The 22,391-nt window shown below is 40.9% G+C and overlaps 1 protein-coding gene across 4 annotated transcripts in view; it reads right to left on the reverse strand.

Annotated features, from left to right (window-relative positions):
• The window catches only part of PLPPR1 (phospholipid phosphatase related 1), a 130,343-nt gene that overhangs the window by 68,865 nt on the left and 39,087 nt on the right, over positions 1 to 22,391 (reverse strand). For 3 of the 4 annotated variants that reach the window (XM_032675821.1, XM_032675820.1, XM_032675822.1), the window contains exon 2: positions 3,728 to 3,835. In XM_032675821.1, the coding sequence (XP_032531712.1) occupies positions 3,728 to 3,790 (63 nt within the window). In that variant the 5' untranslated portion in view covers positions 3,791 to 3,835. Of the gene's footprint in view, positions 1 to 3,727; positions 3,836 to 22,225; positions 22,330 to 22,391 lie in introns of those variants that run through there. The other variant, XM_032675819.1, reaches the window with a different exon arrangement.

Consider the following 22,391-nt stretch of genomic DNA (forward strand, 5'->3'; position numbering starts at 1 on the left):
CTCTACCAGATCTTCATGGACATCTGGTGACAAATGCCAGACTGCAACAATATATCTTATAATAAATAAAGAACAATCCAGAAAGCTGTCTGCATTATTTGGGAGAGAAACTCAGATCTGATAAGTGGATCAAAATTAGTTTAATGATTCCCTGTTTAGCCTTTAAATCTACTCAGAACATGACACTATATTTCCAATTAGAGAATAAAAATGTTGATTTAACATCTATGTCATTATCGATTAGACATCAGATGCTATCTCTCCATTATTAAAAATTTCATATTTTGAACATAAAAAGGAATTTGTAGAGTCAGGCAAAGGGTCTAAGTTTTTATAATGAGCTATTCATCTTCAGGTCAGGTTCCATAATAACTAACTGCTACAAATTAGTTCAGTGGGAGGAAAATGAAATGGAAAAAAAATGGAAATGAGAATAACTGCTGAAACTGTGTCATATTTGTACACACTGAGCATAATGGTATTTATAGTGTCCAAACTCTTTGTGACACCTCATTTTTACCACTGCCACCACGACTTAGGTGAAAGCACGCTGCCTAGTGGGCAGTTAGCAAATACATCTTGGCAGGGCATCTGACGTGACAATCCAGGCTCAGCATTTTTTATTTAAGATTAAATATCTCAAGACTTTTAATCACAGGACAAGACCCCAGAGGAGGAGGCAGCACATTCTGGGGTACAGGCCAATGATAATATTTACTGACCATCTCTTTCTGTACTCATGAGCAGCTGACATGACTGCTGCTGGATTGTTTTTGCACAGAAAAATGTTATCGGGAAAGCAGGCAAGATTATTTTTAGCTGTCCTGCTTTTTGCAACAGCAGTAAGGTGCCACACAGCTAATCAATTCTCATGGTTGCTTCAAAGCTACAAAAATAGGGTCTGTCCTAACTCAGGTAATCCAGCACAGGGCTTGGGCATCTGGGGCAGCTTGTCTGAAAAAAGAAACCAACATTTACTTTAGTCTCAGAAGCACAGCAGTGGGAAAAGAACAACACCTCCAGTGTACCTTAAGGTTTACAGGTAGCCATTTTCAGACCAAATGGCTACTATCAGTCAATCATCTCTGCACTCCCAGTAGGAAATCAGATCTCCTGTTGTTAATGCTAAAATGCTTGACACAAGTCTGAATTTGTAGTCCCAGTAGTGCTAAATTAAAAATCCATACCGTGGGCAAAGAGGGGAAGAAATACATGTTTTCATCAAATGTACCAGAGAGAACATCTTTTCAGACACTATCTCTCTGGTTTTGACTGACTTTTAATTTAAAGTTTTGTTTTAATCAGCAAAGCAAGTATAGGAAAGGACAAGGAATATACACTTATAGAGCAAACCCACCATCATATCAGTCTTGTCTACAGGAGGAACCATTTATATCTCTGTCACAGGCTTCCAACCATGGTCATCATTCATACACTTAGAGCACTAAAAATCTTCAGAAGTGCTTGTTTAAGCAATAAATTTGAGAAATCTCATTCCTGATAGTGTTTATTGTTGGTTGTTTTTTTTTTCTGAGCTCATTGCTGGTTTTTCCCCATTTTTACCCCTTCTTTCTCTAGCTGTTAGGATAAACGAGTGACCCTTTGTCTCCATCAGAACAGTCCACTCTCAGTTTCCCCAGGGAGCAGAGATTCCCCCAGGAAGCCAGACATTATGTGACAAATCCCTGTGGAGCATTGTAAGGCTCAGCCATCTTCCCACACTGGTGTCTGCCACAGCTACAGCTGGGAAGGCCCTATGCCAAGCTTTACTACTGGTTTTATCATGCTTCTTCTCTCTCCTCATTTTCCAACCACTCAAAAAGGCCCATTCAAATCAAAACAAAAAGTACTGTTTACACTAATCACCCAGGGATTGTCTGACTATGTTTTTGGGGCTAAGTTGGTAGCACAGAAAGTAGGGAGAACACACAAGGGGACTGTCTCTACTGGCTGAAAAAGGAGGGGACTCCAGCTGATGATGAAGGGTTAGAGAGGTCCTGGATACCAGGGCATACTTTTCCCATGTCCCCTGAGAATGGTCAGTGCTCAGAAGCCCTGGAAAGCAGTGCCCATTTCACCTGCCACTGCTGCCAGCACACTCAAACCCTTCAAGATTTCAGAAGTGGGATAAGTCTTACACAACACTTAGGATTACAGTTAGTCTTTCAACAGTTCTTAGCACTTCTCTTGTGGAAGAGCACAAGTTGCCTCATAATTTGGGCCAGAGGGTCAGTATTGCATCCAAGCTAGGATCAGACAGTGTCCTAGTTAGAACAGCTGGGACCGATTCATCACTGGATAGGTGTAGCCCAAACCTGTGTATTCTATAGCCTTCCATGCCATTTCCCAGAAACTGTTGTCAGTAGAGGCCTGCGAGGTGGGGGGATGTTCCTGTCCTCATGCCCTTTTATGGAATTCCCTGCTCTGAGGGAAGGACTGAGCATCCTTTTATGGAATTCCCCGCTCTGAGGGAGGGACTTAGCATTCCTGCCAGAGCTGGAGAATATATAAACCTGGAGTTTCAGAACCTTACCACCACTCCTGGGATCCAGAGGAGGACTGCAGCTCACCGCTCTCAGCTGGACTGAGACCACCACCCTCGGCTGGACTGCAATCACCACTTTTGGTCGGACTGCAGCAGCTCTCCCACCAGCAGGTTTTTCCCCTCTCCCTTTGCTTTGGACTCAAGGGGGGGCCCAGGGAGCACTGCTTTGTTTGTGCCCTGGGGTGCTGGGTTGTACATTTGGACTTTGTGGGTTAGGGCCGGTTGCTTGTCTGTGTGGTCGTACTTATTGTATTATTTTATTAAATTCTTATTCTGACTTGTAATCTCTCTTTTGAGTTGGGTTGGTTTCCCCTGCTGGTTAACTTTTAAACCAGCACAGACAGGTAGCTCTGAAGATGGTTAGTCACAGGCATTTATTTCCTTTTTACCCTGTGAATCTGATGGAAGCTTTCATCTTCCTACGGAACACAGAGTTGCCTCCCCTTGCCAGGAAAACCATCCCAGCCTCATAAGCACCAGACAAACAACCACTGATTTAATAAGGATATTAGCCAGTCTACCGATGTTGGGCTAAATAAAAGAAGACCCACAAAATAGCATTTGTACAGAGTAAAATAATCAGTCACCAACTACCCCTAACAAAGATGTGGATCATACTCCATGATGGGAACATCCACTCCTGCAGCTTCACTGCTAGACAATTCACAGCCCTTGTGCTAGCCAAGCTTCCTCATCACACTTAAAGGACAGGCTTGCCTCATCTACACTGTATGTTCCACCAGATTGGAAATCAGAGCTGAATGTTGTTTCCTAAGCCTAGGAACCATGAGACTGTGAAGTCAGAAATCTCCTTGAACAAGGTCTAGTTCTTGTGGAGCACCAAGATGGATAAGGGTCTGAGAAAAGATGGGAAGATGACCTGTTACTGACCCACATCTGCAACTACTGGGTATTCTCTGCCAAATACCACAGGACAGGCCAGCAAGCCAGATGGAGAGGTCTTGGAAACACAGCATCTACTTGTTCTTGTACCCAAGATCTGGATAACTCATGCAGGACTGTTTCCAGGGGAACTTGATGGCATCAAGTATGAAGATGGATATTTATGTTATCAAGTAAGATATCATCCTTCCCTGCTAGCAAAACGGGCAACAAATTACTTAATTCCTGCAGGGCAGAGCTGCCTTCTCTGTAGGTTTGGCAGCTGAATGCTGGACTCACCTCAACAAAGATGAAGCAGGGGATGATGGAATAACTTCTCTGGGTATTGTTTCCTAAAGCCATTTCTCATCACACTTCTTGGGGAGGCACTGTTCAAAACTTTATATCCTGAAAAACAAAAGACAAAGGTATTTCAGTATGTTTCACCATTTTTTTTTTTTTTCAAATTCTATGACAAGGTTCATAACACAGAGCAATGACATATTGGACCAAGAATACAGATTAAAAATAACATCAAGGTCTAACTTGTGGTTGTACAAAATAACCTAAGAAAGCATACCCTTGCAACACAAAAGAAGAGACAGACACAGGTTACAAGATATATTATCTACAGAACAAAGGGTGATAAGGAATACAACAGTTTCCTTAATTACAGTCTACTCCAAACCAAAGGCTTCTTCTTCAGGATTGCAAGATCACATTTTCAGCCCACTGACCTGCGTACAGTGTGTTTTAAATCAATAAGATTTAGCAATTGACTTGTAAACTTGCACTTTAAAAGACACACATACTGTACAAATGATCAAAATGTTTATTTGCATAACCTGCCTGCTCAAAATGGCAACATGTCTTATGCACAAATAAACCCCAAACCGTAACAAGCAAACACAATAAAAATGCAATGAAGCACTGGGCCCTTACTGCAGAGCCTTTCTGCCCTGCTACGAATCCATACCTTAACATGCAAACCCCCAACTACTTAGCATTACTTCTGTATTAGAATAGCCAGAATAGCTACTGGCTATTCTAATTAACATAACTTTATAATGCTCTGTGCTAAGACACTGTCTTTACAGTACAAAAAGTAGGAAAGCAGAGAAAAGAAGATTAACACAAAGGATTTTTACCGAGAGTGTGTGTGATTTTCTGCATGCACGAGGTAACACATCAAGATGCTAAGTCTGGTTTAAATGACTTTAGAGAAACATATAGATTAGCACGGAAGGAGTGAGGCTGGAAAAGCAGCATGTAGTCCAGAGCTGCCAAGTGCATCCTTGCACAGAGCATGAGACACAGAAGACAATCAAAATCCTCTGCTATCAGTTTTAACCTGAGCACATCAACAAGGGCAGATTTTTAGGCAGGCCCACCCTCACAGACAACACTCATACAGAAATTCTGTCCTGATGACAAGCCTCTCCCTAGGTCAGGGCCAGGGAGGAGGAAAGAGGTGAAAGCTGATGCATTTTGCAGAGGATGCTTTGAGCAGCATCTTACCACGACTCTTTGACCTCACTGGCATCTGGGTGGCAATTCAGGCCTTGGCATATGGAGCCTGTGAGGTTCACCAAGGGGTCAGTGCTTTCTCACCAGCTCTCAGCAGGGTTACTGGAGGAAATACTGTGACCAGAGCAGGGAGTTCAGCCGAGGTTACGAAGCCTGATGGAGGAGCTGGATCAGCTGCCAGTGCTTGCCACCTGCACCACGATGCAGGCTCTTGTCTCACCACCTATAAACTACTTAATGTATTCCTTATCTCGGCTCCTCCAAACTTGACCCAGAGCTGTAAAATACACAATGTATAAGACAGTTCCAGGCACAGCACAGCTCCAGTAACTCCAGTGAAGTCACATTCTGTGTCAGGAATGGTTTCTGAACTGTTAACCATTGAGAAACGCAGTTTCAGGTCAGACAAAACAGTCAGGAATGTCATCTGTGATGTGCTTCAGACATTCTCATCCTACACAGTATCCCCATTAGGAAATATATTTTCAAAAAACCTATTTTTCCAATTACACTTCAACTCTACTTAGGAGATAAAATGGGGTTTATCTCAGAGGTTAGAGTCATTGTTTAAAAAAAGACAAGGTAATTCAATCCCATTTGGGTTGTGGAAAAGAACTGAGTAATTCATTTTTTAACCACACTTTTCATACTACAAGCTCTTGTGCCATGTGGCTCTCCCAGTAACTTGCCAAACACATGGTGCTTGGTAGAATAACAGTCAGAACAGCTTACAGAGCATTATTCCATGAAACTCTTTTGTATCCTGGAGATAAACACTCAGCGTCTTTCTTTGCAAATCCTGTTTTTCAAATGGCTTAGTGCAAAGATGTTAATATCTCAGCACCTTCATGAATGCTATGCCTGATCAAGCTTAGAAATAATCAAGATTTTCTATAACATCATGCTGTAACCCCAAGCCATGCCCTCAGTTCCAACTGCTGTGTGTTCCTAACCAAAACAGAGGGCTGCAAGACAATCCAAGAATTTAGGAAACATTCTCAACAGATGACTAAAAGAAAGTTCACAAACCAGCAATGAAGCTAAGGGTTCATAGCAGTCATATAAAATTGCTTGATTTAATGCTAGGGGACTCCTGATGTCATAAATATGTATCGCTATGTCCGTTCCTTTAAGCTTACTGTGCACCACTGGTTTAAGAAACTGCATTGCCTATGTGAAAGCATTTTACATGTCAGCTTCTCTCCTATGTGATGACACATTTGTGTCAGACATGAGTAGTAAGAGACTAAATAGTCGCCTGATCAAGCCAGCTAATTCCCAGACTCTGGGAAAACTCTCAGCTAGCCTGTGCTTGTCATAGCAGCTCTTTTCATCAGGTTACTCGAGCAAAGAATAAAGGGAAGCAACAGCATGATCTTTGGGGGAGTACCATCTTTTGTCTCTCTTCAGCTGGCAGTGAGTCCTCTAGGGACTCAGCAAAACACACCTTACAGCAATCCCTAGATGCTCCAGCCTGTACAGCAGTCAGAGATAACCCACTTTTGCCCAAAGAATTATAATAAGATGTAAAACAAGTGTTTAGTAACAGTCCTGTTCTATAATCCATGAAGATCTCTTCACATTAAACAAACTTTCACAGTGCAAAGCCTCTGACCAAAGCAATGGCAAATAGAAGCTATAATATCAGTATTTGGTACTGCCTTTTCCATTTATTATTTCTATTTTTACCAATTTTACTCAATTGTTAAGGAACTCATATGAGCAAAACTGTAAGAGTCTTCTTAGATCCCACTAGCTGTGACCTTTTCAGGCCAGGTACATTAGCATAGCATGGGAGTAGAATTGGTCAAACCTACCCTAACTAATTAGGGACCACTGTAGAAGGTGTATTAATAACCTGAAACTCCATTATTATGAGGTGCTTCTCGCTCTTTACACAATATATATAATTGTACAATACAACATAGGTGAACCAATTAGAATTAGTTAGTTCTCATTTTGTTCAATTTACTTCACACGTGTTTTCAGAAAGCCCTTGATCTACAGCATAGGAGGTGATCATCTGACATCTCCTAGGAGAACAAGTGGAGCTATAGAATATACATACTTGAATTGAAAAGTAAATATAAAGGACAGCAAATAAAAAAGAATTCAAGCTGAAGAGATTTTCTTGCCGCAGGGATCCATCAGGGGGAATGGCTTTTAGAATGCCCCATTCAGGTATGTACTGAAGCTTTTTATGTGAGCATGTGGCAGACAGCAAAAAGGACATATCTAGGACAAACTAGCATTTCCTCAGCCTTTATAGTGTAAGTTCCTGCGGCACACACAGTACAGCTGATTGTTTCTCTGTGTAATCAGTACTCAAACCAATTAACTGGTGGTCCGTTCCTCTGGAGACAGTGGTCACCTTTATGTTTTTTAAGCCACATCCTGCATAGGTAAGAAGATAAACAATAGATTTTATGTATTGCTACAGTAGATATCTGGGCATCTGTACAAAATACTCAAATCAACAATCCAGAAAATCTAACAGGTACTGTTTATTGTAGTTTTGTGTTTCATTTAATCAATACCAGTGCATGTTTCTTTTGCCACTGAGTTAGAGATCACCAGCCTGAAATCCAGAAAGTGCTGCACAGACCAAAGTAACAGCAAAGCCACTGGCACATGTGGGACATCAATTCACTGCAGAACCCTAAATCTGCTCGGCCCAGAGGTGAGGAGGGCAACCATTGATCATTTGGTACCAGGATGTAATGCAAGCACAAAAAAAATATATTTCTGTCCCTCTACTTCTAGACAGGTTCATAATCTTTACAGCAGCAGCTAACACTGTTCCAAAAATAAGATATAAATGTTGTAGTAGAAAGAATACCAGCTATTTCTATAACAATGTAAAAGATACTTTAAATGTCAGCATTTCCCTATTTGCAAATTAGTTTAACCTTTTATTAGCAATTTGTAAACCTCTCTTGGCAATTGGCTTCAAATTATAAAGATCTTTATTTTCACTAAATTAAGAATTCTGTTTACAAGCAAAAAAAAGATCACCAAAATTTCTGACCAGTCCATCAAGCATCAATTTGCCCAACTGCAACACGGAATTCTGCATGTCAAACCTCCATTCAATTAAGGAAACAAATTAAAATTAATGCCACTGCTGATAATGATTATCTGAGCTTTAGCAGAAAACTGTATCATTATAATGACTATTTATTATATACTTCTTACAGATCTCATTTTAAAGCAGGGTCCTCTGTTTCCTGTGGAGGAAACAAAGAGTGGAAGCAATTTGCCAAACATCACACAATGACTCAATGTCTGGGCTGAAGAAAGACATATTATTCTCAGACTCCTGTCAAGTGCTCTGTTCGCTTGATAATGCAATCCCTGCATGTGCTTGCTACTGCACAAGAACTGTACAGTTCTCATTGTACATTTTAGTAATACAGGTTTCCCTGATTGCTTGCTGCTGGAACCAGCAGAACACACATTTTCACCCTAACACAAGTGCTGATCAAACATGCACCAAGATGTGACAGCCTCACATTCTCTCTGCAGCTTCACCCCTGGCATGTCCAAAGGCACCTCATTATCCTAGTGCCACCACAGCATGAGCATGCAGGTGATTCTGAACAGGTTGTGACAGGACAACAGTGGGTTAAAATGTCTTTCCCAAAGCTCTCTTCCACACAAGCCTAACCAATGCAAACAAAAGGGCCTAAGATTTTACTGCAAAAGGTAGTCATGGCTATTTTGTGTTCTCCAAGTACAGACATTTTAGTGTTTTCAAAGTGATCAAAACCACAATGGTGGCAGGAATCACTGCAAAAGCCAAACTGTGTGGGAAAAAGCACATATGACATTGTAGCATGAAGACCTGCTTGCCTGCCTTGCACCCTTGCACTTGCTTGGTATCACTGCTTAAAAAGAATAAAACTAAGAAAATGGCATCACGGCTGCAACAATTAGAAGGTACCAGACAAACGGCACTCAGTTTGCTGTCTCAATGACCCACAACATACTGGTTTTTAACGACAAATGAGAAAGTTATCCTTTGGATCATGCTGCCCTTGAGGAAAAGCGTATACACACTTTGGAGTCTGGAAAAGAGGGAAGACACTTGCTTATCTCTGGTTTTCCATCATCAGAGAACCCCTTGCCCATCCACTATGAACTGACAGGCAAAGAGCCATCAACACTAAGCCCATCAGACCAGTAACATGGTGTCAGAGTGGAGACACTGGGTGTCCAAAACCTGACTGAGTCATACTTGATTTTCAGTTGTTAACTATGAAATTGCCTGGTAGCTGATCATGAACAAATGTGTGCAGTAAGTTTCAACCCTTGGCTGATGACTGTCTCCCAGATTGTCTCCTGTGTGAGGAGCAGGACATCCTACTTTGCCAGAACACTGAAAAGAGGAGTTGAACACACAAAGCAGAAGCTCAGAGTACTGGATCTAAATCTCACCACACAGAATCCAAGTCATTATAAACTTTTCTAACAGTGTAAATGCCTGCTTTCCAGTTTTGTTACACCATTCAAATACATTGTCCTGTCAGTGGAAGTACTTCTTGCAGGTGTCTCCTCAGATCCCTTATGAGAAACTAAGTACATATCACTAATGACAGCAAGGAAAGAACAAAAACCTTGCCAACAATATGCAAAGTAAGCCCATACATGTTTGCCGTCACAAAAAAACCCACAAAAAAACCAAAACAATTTTGCAGTATTTAAGACAGAAAAGCACTTTTTCTGATGAGAGTTCTGACCTTTTTCTGCTAGCAGAAGTCACACTTTAACATTTCAGCACTCACAGTAGAAAACCATTTTATGGCTAATGATACCAAAGTAATACAGTTCGCAGCATATCTGAAATGACAACCCTTGCTACAAAACCCACCTTGTTATGAATAAAGCTACGTGAATAGCTATCTGGATTCCTAAACTCATTCTCCTAAAAATGTGTTGCTGAATACACTGGTGGCAATGCAGAGTTTGATCCATAATCCAGGATGCCACAGATTTTAAGAGTCCTGTTAGGGTTGTTTTCCCTTGCTTCTAGCTTCATATGGAAAATTATCCCATATCCGAATGATAAGCAGCAGTATAAAATCTATGGATACGGTTCTGCACCACTTATACCTTCAAGAGAGTTTAAGTGTTCTGTCAGCACAGCAGAGGCCTTGTAACAACTTCTCACTGTGGAAGAAGTGGGAGGAAAGTGAAATCTCAACGCCACAGCTCCTAGCAACAAAATTTACATTTACGCCACTTGGCCAGAACTTCACAGATGCTGTGTAAGTAGAACACAAACATAACTGTGCAAATAGCAGGTATATGCATGCTAATATCCAGAAAGCCAAACAAAATGGCCACGAGCCTTATTTTGAACTATCTCACACCCATGAACCTCTCCTTGTCCTCCATGTCTCAAACTGTCATCATGGTTGGTCTGTTCCATTTGGTGATACACTGAATTCCTTCCAAAAATTTTCAGTATATCACTTAGTTGGTGTTGGTTTGAATGATACCCACCAAAGTTTGGTGTCACGTCAGCTTAATCTGCTATAGCTGATAACGCTTGTCTCTTTCTTGCAAAAGGATTAGCAGGGCATGATAAATAAAGAAGGGAATTCTTTAAAAAACGAAACAAGCAGTCTCTGGAAAAAAACAACAAACCACTGAATTTATCCATGAAATTAACAAGACTGATCCTGCTCCCTACTCTCATTTAACTCAAACAAGCTAATTGTTCTAGCTCTCATTTAATCCCTTCAAACTTTAAAGAGAATCTAAATGAAACTGTTGTGCAGTGTCTTGGGGAAAAGAAAGACTATTTCTGGCCTTTACCCATCCATCTGAAGGCATGTCATTTTGACTTAGACTAATTAATTTGCCTTGTGATCTTCACTGAACAAATGCAAAAGGGAATTGATTGTTTCTTTAACCTTTGATTGGTTAAAACTCCATCTATCTTTATGGACATCTACAGCAATAAACCAGCAGGTGTGGTCAACGTGAAAGTAACTCTTCATATACATAAAGTATTCTGTTACAGAGATTAGTTAAACGATCAGTTTAATGAAAATATATTGTGCAGAGCTCTATTTTCAGTGTCTCATTTGCACAACCCATAAAGAAAATAATCAAGACCATTTATTATTTACACTAGCCTTGCAAGGCTCTGGCTGTAAACTAGATATTGAAGTATGATCTCCCTGATATCTGGGATGCTACCATGAAGGGCTTGTGCCTGAATTTCACTCTTTGAAACCAATTCCATTGCACTTAGTGACTCTCCATGCAAAGTACCAACAGGCATTGAGGAAACTCTGAACAATTGCAACAGGAGAAAACCAGCAGCCTCCTCCTCAGGCTGTTATTACAGTCAACTGGTGAAAAAAAGAGGAAGACATTGAAGGGAAAGAAAAAAGCAAAAGAAAATTTCAAGAATACAGAAAGTTACAATGCAATGGTGCAAATGAGAGGAACATTGGATGAGGTATAGAAAAATTCCTACAGGATGGAAGGCAGGAAAGGAAAACAGACCACAGGTTTTGCCTGGGATGTAAAACCACAAGACTGAAAATTCTGTTTACTTTAATAAAGGGGTATCAATCCAACAGACTCCCTTCCCCTCCCCAATTTATCAGGATTTTGCAGAAGATATTTTAATATTATTTTTTTAATTATTATAATAATTTAATACAAGAAAAAAATGTCCAAAGATATTTTCCTTAATGCAGAAAACTGGCTTTGGTTTTTTCTTTACAAAACCTCCTTAGCCAATAGTCCTACTGAAATCTATTGAGCTACAAAAAAAAAAATCCAAAGGGCTGCTTAAGCGTTAGAAAGAATGAGACGTATTTGTTCTTTATTTGTTATGGAGTTTCACAGCTCTGCACAGAACTAATATCGGAAAATACAGTATTAAAAACATATTTCAAAAATAAATGCTGCATGGTGCTCTTGTATGTCATCCCTGCTGAGCCTGAAGTCCAAGTAAGCCACTGATACAAACATTTGCATGGAAGGACAAGGCTTGTGCAAAGTGCCAGCTACTCTCAGGCTTCAGATGGACATCTCCAAGTAAATTTCCAGACTCCTCTCCTCCCACTACCCTGCTATGACCACTTAGGAAGCCCACACTTTTGGAGGGTGTTCATACAGGTTAGATAAACCAGCAAAAATATTGAGATGAGCATGGGAAGGAACAGAGCAAAGCGGTGTTAGACAGGGCAAGGGGAGCAAAATCAGGTGAGTAACATGTTTCTATGTATTTCCAATTTTTTTTTCAGGGGATGAATGTTGCATTGCAAATTTCCTCTCAAAATCATGGTGAGCTAAAATTAAAAACTAGGCATGTAATAGGCACAAGTTAGTGGACTGTAGATAGAAAGAAAAAAACCATTCATTTTGTCCCCTTAAGGCCCAGCAAGCAAAACTGTGTGAGTATTGATTGCAAGCTGTAATATTATGAAAGTAAACAAATAACTGCCTCACCACAATGCAGCCTTTGGCAATGAGTCCAGAGGCAGAGCCTCTTGCTCCTCTGATATTCTGTGACTCATATTGGCAGTGGAGCTGTCAGAGCCACACAAGGACTGCATGGACTCACACTCCTGCAAATCCGACAGAAAGCCAATCTTATGTGGACTTTTTGATTGTTCACTTGGTTTATAAACATCACCTTCACCTTCAACCCTTGCAAGGACAGAGCACAAAGGATTCCTGCCATATCTGCTCACTTCCCTCATATGAAACACTATGGTAGAAGCTCTCCTTAATAGCAACAAAAAAAATTTTTTTTTTGCTTTCCTCTTTTTATGTCTGTGTCCATTATGTGGCCAAGGGAAGCAAATATAATCCCTATAGGCTGAATAGTATAATTTGCCCATTTCTGAGGACAGTATTGAACTACAACGCATGTGGTTTATGTGGGCCTCAGAAACACAATCTGGATGGAAAGTCAAGACTTTAAGAATTTACTGTTAGACTACAACATATCTTAACAGTCTAAAAAATAACTTGTTATTAGTCCAGATCTATTTATTACCATAAAAAAATACAGTAAACGATAACACAAACATTTCTAAATAGTGAAAAATCTGTTACAGACTTTATAATACCTCTCTGTTCTCTGCGGTGTTATGCTCTCCTCAGACTCCTCCCTGAGTCCTACTTAGACTGGAACAGGAGAGAGAGGGTTATGGCAAGCTGTCATTGTCCACAGCTTTTCTCCAAGAGAAAGGTATCAATGCTGATGGGGGGAGCTTATTCCTCTTTTATTCTAGGATCCAATTTGACTTATTTTTATACATTTTCTAACATACCTTACTCCTTGCTTGTTCTACACTCTTCTGCAATTCCATGCCACATTCAGATTTCATAGACTCATAGGATCATTTTGGTTGGAAAAGTCCTCTAAAGACCATGGAGTCTGACTATTAAACTCAGCACTGCCAAATCCACCACTAAATCATGGTCCCAAGTGCCACATCCATGTCTTTTAAATTCCTCTAGAGATGGTGACTCTATCACTTCCCTGGGCAGCCTTTTCCAGAGCTTTACAACTGTTTTAGGGAAGACATTATTCCAAATATCCAATCTATTGGATATTGGATAGCTATACTTTATATTTTCTCTTGTCTCTCTTTGTAACACCTAAAACCAGCTTGACCCAAGCCATAACTTCTCTCCTTTTCCAGTAACTGACCAATAATGGGTTGGTGTGCTGGTTGTATCACATTGTGCCCACAGTTTTCAAGCCTCTGCTATTATCCCATGTCTGTTCTTCTCCATCCTGCAATTTTATTCTATGTTCAGACAGTTCATTTTTAAAAGAATACAGAACTTGTTAGTTCTACCTACTAGGCAGAGAAATTAATGAAGATTATTATAAAAATAGGCATTAAATTATAAAAGCATATAAAAGTAAGCTGAAGCTAAAACTGATTAAATAAGAGCTATCACACTTTTAGACAAGAGTGAACAAAGATCAGAATAAAGCTCCAGGCAAACCCTGACAACAGAGTTCTGACAAAACCTTGTCCTCAAAGCATTATTCAGAACCTGCGCTGCTACTAGAAAAGGCAATAGCATTTCTCTGGCTACAAGGCCACCACTCAGATTTTGATAGACAGTAATGCCCTAGATCTTGAGAGTGTAAAATATGTTTTTTCACCTACGAATCCAGCAAGGCTTTTGCAAACCTTTCTATTGAGACAAGCTCCTGACTAGGGTTAAATCTTGGTCTTCTTGGAGGCCTGTGCCTTTGCCTGTGTAATTTTATCTCACAACACCTGCAGAGGCCTCAGAGGAGCTCACACAGCCATTGTTTGACCTGTTAAACATTTGATTTTTAAAGCCAATATAGTCTACACAAACATCTGAACTTTTAAAGTGACTACAGCACAAAAAGACAAATCCTGAAATTCCTGTAGCTGAGACCATAATGTCACTTCTAAGAGTGTAATGTTATTAAAATCACAGTTTTTAACAGAGTTTTAATGAGATATACACCTGTTGCAGGTAAACTGTATATAGAAAGTTAGCTTGCAATACTTTGTGGACACTTATATGAGCATATGTGTGTGTGCATACATCTGTTATTTTCTGAGGGCCACTGATTTATACACTGCTTTTTTAAAATACCCCAACTACAGTAGTAGAAAAAAGGTGTAATCACCCCATTCACAATACTAAAAGACCTATGTGGTCTGTTAAAACTCAGTTTTATCTTGGAAGGCAGTCCTAGACTAGGCTGATCTATCTACAGTCGCTGCTTCTAGTGCTCAAAACATCACGTTTTATAGATGCACAAGACTTCATTTCTCTAGATATGTATACACACGTGCATTTACACACCTTTTCTGATTACATACTGAAACACTGTGCTCATATCTTACTAATCGATTAAGCATAATCAATATTAATAATATGAAATATATATATTATCACAAAGGTAGTACTTTTCCAATTTGGAAATTAACATGCTTTTAAATTCTATCATGTCCCAGCATGACATTTACTGAGACACCACCCCACAGCTTCAACTCCGTGCCAAGGAGAGGTACCTGCCACAACGTTCTCCCGCCAACATGCACTTTTGACACCACTTTTCCCAAAAGTAGTGGGAAGTCACCATTTGCAAAGCAGCAGTTTGCACTGCCTGTTTGTCTCTCATAACCCTAGGATTTTTCTCTAGCTCATAATCATCTATTTTGCTCCTAAACACTCCTATTTCACTTACCAAGGTTCTGCCTCAGCGCATGCAGTACAGATATTTCTAAGCCCTACAACTAGATGCCTTCATGGGCAAGATCATTGATCACAGCTGTTCTACATGCAGCCTGGTCAATATGCAGATCCTGGCCACAGCCTTGGTTTAGAATGGCACTCTCCAAACCTTTGTGACTGCAAACTATCGGAAAAATAAATCTGAGAAACCCCCTCCCTCCTCCAGTGTATGTAATTTATAAATCATATACATGTACCACCATATTATGTAAATTATAAAACACACCAAAAAAAGTAAAAAGTGTGAGCTAAAGATGAAATAAATGGTGTTCTAAAAATTTATTAATAGGACAAAAATATTTTCTTCCACACCCCAGTGGACTGTTTTATGCACCTCTTGTGGTACATGCACTCTGCTTTGGACACCACTGGTTTAGAAGACCACAGACAGAGCCTGAAAATCTCTTCTAACCTAAATATGCTTTCATTTGGCACATGCCTTTTCCTCCAATGTAGCTTTCACCTTTTAATACTACTTTTAAAGCTTCCAGAAGCCAATGCACCTTCTCAGAATGACTTGTGGCCACAGGCTTTTCTAGCCACCTGCCGAGAGGCTGTAGGGGAAGCTTGTACAGCATTTTCTCATTCAGCTATGGCAAGGCAAATACTTCTTTTCTCATTTAAGAAGCCACTCAGATTACATATTTTTATCTAAAGGGCCCAATTTTGCAGCCAAGCCTGTTTAAAGTTTTGGGGTCAGCTCAGTAGCCTGGTAACTACTTTGTATGTCTCTCATTGTGCATTTCCTCTCCTTCCCTTATTCCAGCCGCAAAGAGTGCTCCAAAATTCTCTTTGAAGAATCCCAGTATCTCATGAACAAGAGCACTGGAACTTGTGAACCTCTGCTCCTCCGGGTGAAGAATGGGGTTGAACTAAGTCAACCCATAGGTCCCTGTCCACCCCACCATCAGTTTTGGAAGGTCCTCTAGTAACAGCTAGGGTTAAGCATTACACTGCCTTAGTGCTGCACTCAAAACTTTCCCACCTCAGCTCCACAAGCTCATAGTGGAGTTGCTCATGTTTTTTGATACTGCACAGCACTTTTAAGTCATTATTTCACTGCAAAACTAATCTTAAATTACATGCTCCATCTCATTTTCTCTTGTTTTTTTGTCCTTTAGCTCTAAAGTTCTTTGTTCTGCCTCTGCCAGCATTCCCCTGCACATCTGATTTCTTCATAAGACAGTGGTTGTGCTTTTCCTTCCAGCTTTGAAAACTCATGGACAGTATCCAGGACAGTCCTGAAAGAAGCTGGATTTTAAGAGTCAGTACACCACTCTATAACTCACATCACTTAAGTGGGTCATCTTTTTCTATGAAAAACAAGGAAGTGACCATTTAGTGAGATGCATGAAAAAGCTTTTAGACTCTTGCACAGTCATAACCGTAAAAAGACGTCAAACCGGTTTTTAACCTTTCTCTTATAAACGTTCCTGGCTTTTCTGTCCTTTATCCAACTTTGCAGAAAAGCCTGCTGAAAGTAAAAATAAAAATAAAATTTGGGATCCAACTACCTTGAGGAAGACATGCAGGGACAAAGACCTCTGTTCAACTAGGACTACAATGAGAACATTTTAAACTAGTATCAGCTAAGTCTGGGCTTCTGTTGGGCTCCACCTTACTCAGGCTCTCCCATAACTTTATCAGTCTCTGTCAGATCACATTGCACAAGCTGACACTGAACGAACCCCAAATTTGCCTCAGCCAAGTTCCAGATAGATTAAGACCACAAAGCAAAGGCCACGTTTTCCCTTCTCTGTGTTTTTCCTATGATCCTTTATCATTTAAGTTGTCCAAAAATCTGCATTGTAAGTGACATGTCAGATTTACAGACACACACATTATCTGGTGCCCAGTGATGACCTAGCATGCCATGAAGACCCTCAGAATGGCTTGCACTCCTTTCTCCACCAACTCAATGCACTCATGCCATCTATGTGGGCCAAAGAAATACACCTCACAGTAAGAGCCAAGAATTTAATGTTGGCCTAACTGAAGTCTTAAAGCTAATGAAGACTTCAGTCTATGGCTTGTTACTAGCAGTGGATACAATGGACAAATCAGGAGAAGTGATAGGACCACTCTACTATTTCTTCACAAATTTAAGCCATTATTTCACAACCCTATGTTCACTCATTTAGCTGTTAATATCAGGAGTCAATTATCCATTCATAACTCTATCATAACCATGATTATTCAACAGATGACAGGATCATAAGAGCTGCAAGTTTCCTCTCAGAGCTTCCAGTGGAGTCATGTGATGTTACCATCCCATTTAAAAAGCCAGGCACCAATCATACAACATGGCCACAGCTTAGCTTAAAAGCCACCATTATGCATCTCCTTACCCTTGTAAATGGAGAAGGAAACAACCAACATCTGTGTGACACTGGCATCTCGGCCAATAGACCAGGGGCTGAACCTGACTCCTCCAAAACAAAAAGATGCTTTAGCCTGTGCCCACTTTTTCACAGGAAGTGCCACAAAAGACATCCAAACTCTGCAGACTAGGCATCTGAGGGGTCCATGAGACAATTTTTCCACAGCTAATCTCAGCTGCTCAACATTTAGAAGTGTCCAAACACAGACCTAATTGCTGCTTTCCACTGCCAATGACAAGTGCATCCACAGGGAGATGCTTCTGCTCCCCTTGCAGTCAGATGCATTAGTGACCCCTGTGGAGAGCACAGCTGCCATGAAAATGGCCAGGGCTGAATTTTTCAAAGCCGTGCATAGCCACCAAATGCAGAAACAAAACTTCCATAAACAGCAGAGTTCAGCAACAGCTAAGATCATGTCTCCATTTCACTAAAAGTTCAGCTCTCAGACTCCCAGCCCCTGGATGAAGGGTACCAGACCTGTGAGTCTCCATGCATTTTTCAGGCACTAAGCATAGCTGTAATTGAGAATTGTTAAAAGAGTATCACTGGTTAACTACATTTGCAGGCTACATCCTGAATCAAGTGTTGCCTGTCCTCAGGCTGCCAAAAAGCCATAGAAGAGCCAAACTGTGCAATCAGTGAATTCAGCAGAATCACAGACACAGGCACACCACCTCACCCAGACCAATTTCCCACTGCTTGGCAATCCACAGTGCACTGATCTGGTATTAATGAGTCTGCAATTACTCTCTCAGTGCTGACGAACAGGAATTGGACCCAGAGGATCTCTCCTTGTACGTAGAAGTTGAACATTTTTACCTGCTCCTACTGACAAAACTGGAATGTCTCCAACCTCACCTCCTCACACATTCTGGCACAACGGAAAAAAGACAGTAGGAAATTGAGAGAGAAATGGATGACAGTGGGGAGGAGAAGATCCACTGTATTGAGTCTGGTCCCATGGAGCAAAGTCACAATAATAATGACTGGCATAAAAGAGTCCCAAGATAAGCAATACAACAATTGTCACAACCGTTGCTCATAAGAGAATGACTATGACAGCTAAACACAGTCAACTTCCCCAAACGATGAGGAACATATGATAGTGCTTTCCAAGTGTTTGGGGAGTATAAATTACTTTACAGCTTTGTTCTGATAAGAGTTACTTTGCAAAGGATCTTTTCATTTAAGGGCCTGTTTGCAAAGAGATATGCAAGTGCCAAGATGCAAAACAACAACATGTCTGTTCTAGCAAAGGAATGGAAGTATTTACAGTGCTGGTGATAGCAACAAGTAGCAGGATGAAATGTAAAAAAAAAGAATTGTGACAAGTATCAGATTTAATATATCACACATTTCTAGCATGGAAAATTTTGAAAATATTCCAGCACTCTGTGACATCTTTTCTAATCTTAATGATCTAGCCAAGCATATCAAACACAGATAGCAGAAAGGGCAATGCTTGCTATCAGGCATGAGCCACACAGCCTCTTCTCATCTTTTAACCTCAGTGATCAGGCATGTAATGCGACATCTTCCCAGTTCTCAGTGGATATACAAATATACAAAAAACTGAAGTGTAACCATGTTATTACCTCTCTCAGAAAGCTGAAAGGGCTACCAGCACTTTTTGCATACCTCTTTTTCACCACAGTAGTGTCCACATACATTACAATTCCAGCTCTGGGGTCCCCAACACAAGGAAGATGTTGACCTGTCGGAACAAGTCTAGTTGATCAGGGGGCTGGAGCACCTCACCTGTGAAGAAAAACTGAGAGCTGAGACTGTTCAGCCAGAAGAAGGCTCCATAGAGACCTTAATGCTGCCTTGTGGTACCTAAAGGGGACTTAAAAGAACACTGAAGAGGGACTTTTCACAAGGTCATGGAGTGACAAGACAGGGGGCAGCAGCTTTAAGATAAAGGAGACTAGATTTAGACTAGGTATTAAGAAGAAGTTCTTCCCTGTGAGGGTGGTGAGGCAATGGCACAGGTTGCCCAGAGAGGTTGTGGACTAACCACCCCTGGGAAGCGTCCAAGGCCACATTGGGTGGGGTTTTGAAAAACCTTGTCTCATGGAAGGTTCCCTGCCCACAGCAGTGGGGTTGGAAGTAGATGATGTTTAAGGTTCCTTCCAACTCTAACAATTCTATGGTTCTCTGATTCTACAGTGCAAAATAAGCCCTACAACCATTATAAAAAATCTACAGATCCATTATCCCAAGCTGATACTTGACACTGCTTTTTCAAATTATATTTGTCTCTCTAAGTGATGATTTGTGGACATACTAGGGCTTACAGAAAACCAGAAAACTTTTAAGAGGTAGTCAGGACTCCTATGACTTTTGCATCAATACTCAGACAGTCTGGACACTATCAGTGGCTTCCAGTGACTTCAGTGGGGTGAGATTTCCCATTTTCTTTTTATCAAGACATTGCTATCAGAGGAATAAAATTCATTCCACTTTTAAACTAGCATGTTCCTTATCATCAGGCAAGGTTTCATAAGAGACAGGAAAAGACGATTTATGTATCTCTCTGTCCAGAATTCTTCTCGGAGGAAGTCCTACCCTGTTCTATCTAAAAAACAAGAGACAAAAATAAAACATTTTCTTACATATCACTGTTTTACAAGGGCTCCTCACAGACGTTAGACAATTTTATCTCAGAATTCTTATGTGAAAACATCACTAAAAATCAACATAAATGGTACCAGCAGGACATGTTGTTTTGAACAAAACTTCAGCTTCTGAAGTTTGCAGGCTGAACCAGTCAGACACCAAAGGTATGCACAACTTCACTCTTAAGCACTGTCCTTTGTCGTGCCATCTATAAGGTCACAGTAATGACAGTGAACCCCTACTGATAGGAATGTGCCACAAATATCAAACAAGGTTTAAAATAAAGCCCCCTATATTGCCATAGCTGTGTTTGTTTGCCATGGTAAGTATGCACAAGGGCAACTGGAATAAATTCCAATCAACAGAAGTTTGGGGTTCTCCAGACTATTTTGTTTTCCCTGGAATAACTTAGCAGATTGTTGCCAGCCCAGGTAACATACCAAAATAATCTGAAGACAAATTAAGTTCTAGAAGCTGCTTTCATACATTCATGTGACTCCTAACAGAGACTCAGCCCTTTCCACTACCAGTAATTCAAATCAGATTAAGGGCACTGAGGGCACTGCAGGAACCAACTGCATGTGTTTGCTGAGGACAGAAGGGAGTCGTGTAGCTAAACCCTGAGTGAGCTCACAGACTAATGGATTTAACCAAGTTCATTTGAACACTTGGGTCAGTTTGATTCTTTTGACATGGACACAATCTCTGCATGGATCAAGGGCAAGGAGAGGCCTGTTAAAAGATAATTTTCAGAAGGCGTGTTGCAACAGAAATGTTAGAACTTGTAGGAGGAAAGTATGAATGTAAGTGAGCGAAGGGAAGAGAGAAAGTGCCAGAAGAAACAAGAGACAAAGGGTTAAAAAGAAAGGCATGCATTATTCACCACACAGCACTATAAGCATGGTTTCACTGAAACAGAAAAGATAAGCTGCAAAGAGGGTGAAGAATATATCTGGAAATATAAAATACCCCGATAAGGAAAACATCAGAACTGTGAAATTCAGTAACATTGCACAAGACTTGAAAGAATGTTGAAAAGGTGAAAAAAATAAATTATGTTAAAGATCCATGCTAGCACCCATTGCTAAAGACTACAAAAGAAATGTGATTCTAAACCCCACTCGCCACTGCCAGCTGAGTCCCAGAGGTGCAACAGGGTTCAGGAGCCACCATGGAACTGGGTCATCAGTTCATTCACATCTGAGCCATGCTGATTTAATATAATTATTAACAACAGGATACAAACTTGCCTTATTCAATGGCCCACTACAGAGAAAGGGCTCTGCTATAAAACTGAGTGAGAGAAAACATGCACAGTAAAAATTAAGTCCAAACTCATCTAGATGAATTTTCAGTAAATCCAGAAGCTTAGACATAATTCAGGGAATACAGAATTATAAAGATGACACCAAGACAAGTGATGAGGCTGACAGCCCTGAACGATGGGATGCCATTCAGAGGGATCTGGACAAGTTCGAGAAGTGGGCCCAGAGGAGTCTCATCAGGTTCAATAAGGCCAAGTGCAAGGTCCTGCACCTGGGATGAGGCAATCCCAAGCACAAATGTGATTCTATGAAGATAACAAGCAGTTTGAAGAACAAATTCAAAGAGGAAGAATTACAGAACTGCAGGAAGAAGTCATCATGGCTAGGCTTTGCGAATGAAGATTTGGGAAGCATGCTAGAGTTAATTTGGGTGCACCTTTTGAGGCAGGTGTATATGCCTTTGTCTTTTGATCTTTGTGTGACTGCATTTGTAGAAGATGGCCATTTCGACCCTCGCCTGGCTTTGCAGATGTGGGTAAGGCCTTCAAGCCTGTGCAGTGGATTTTTTAGGTGAGACACAGTATGCACGGAACTGAACCCACCCTTTAATCCTAAGGTTCATCTGCCAGGGCCGAGCGAGCTTGGACAGTGGCAGCGAGGTCCTCAGGACGTAGGTTTAATTAGAGTGACCTTCTCTTAGATGGATGGCCTTACAGGGCTAAATGAGCTCCATCTGCCCGAGTTTAGAGTTGTCCTTCTCCTTTGTGTGCTCCGAGGCTCCCCCTCTCATGTCCCACAAGGGCACAGTCCACGCTGGCGAAGCTCCCCCTCTCTCACTCCTTTCCACACCCAGGGCTGGGGACTGCTGGAGGCCGCCCTGTGCCCGGGGCACCTGGGAAGGGG

This window comes from Chiroxiphia lanceolata, chromosome Z (genome assembly GCF_009829145.1).
Source record: "Chiroxiphia lanceolata isolate bChiLan1 chromosome Z, bChiLan1.pri, whole genome shotgun sequence".
In the NCBI taxonomy this organism is placed as follows: domain Eukaryota; kingdom Metazoa; phylum Chordata; class Aves; order Passeriformes; family Pipridae; genus Chiroxiphia; species Chiroxiphia lanceolata.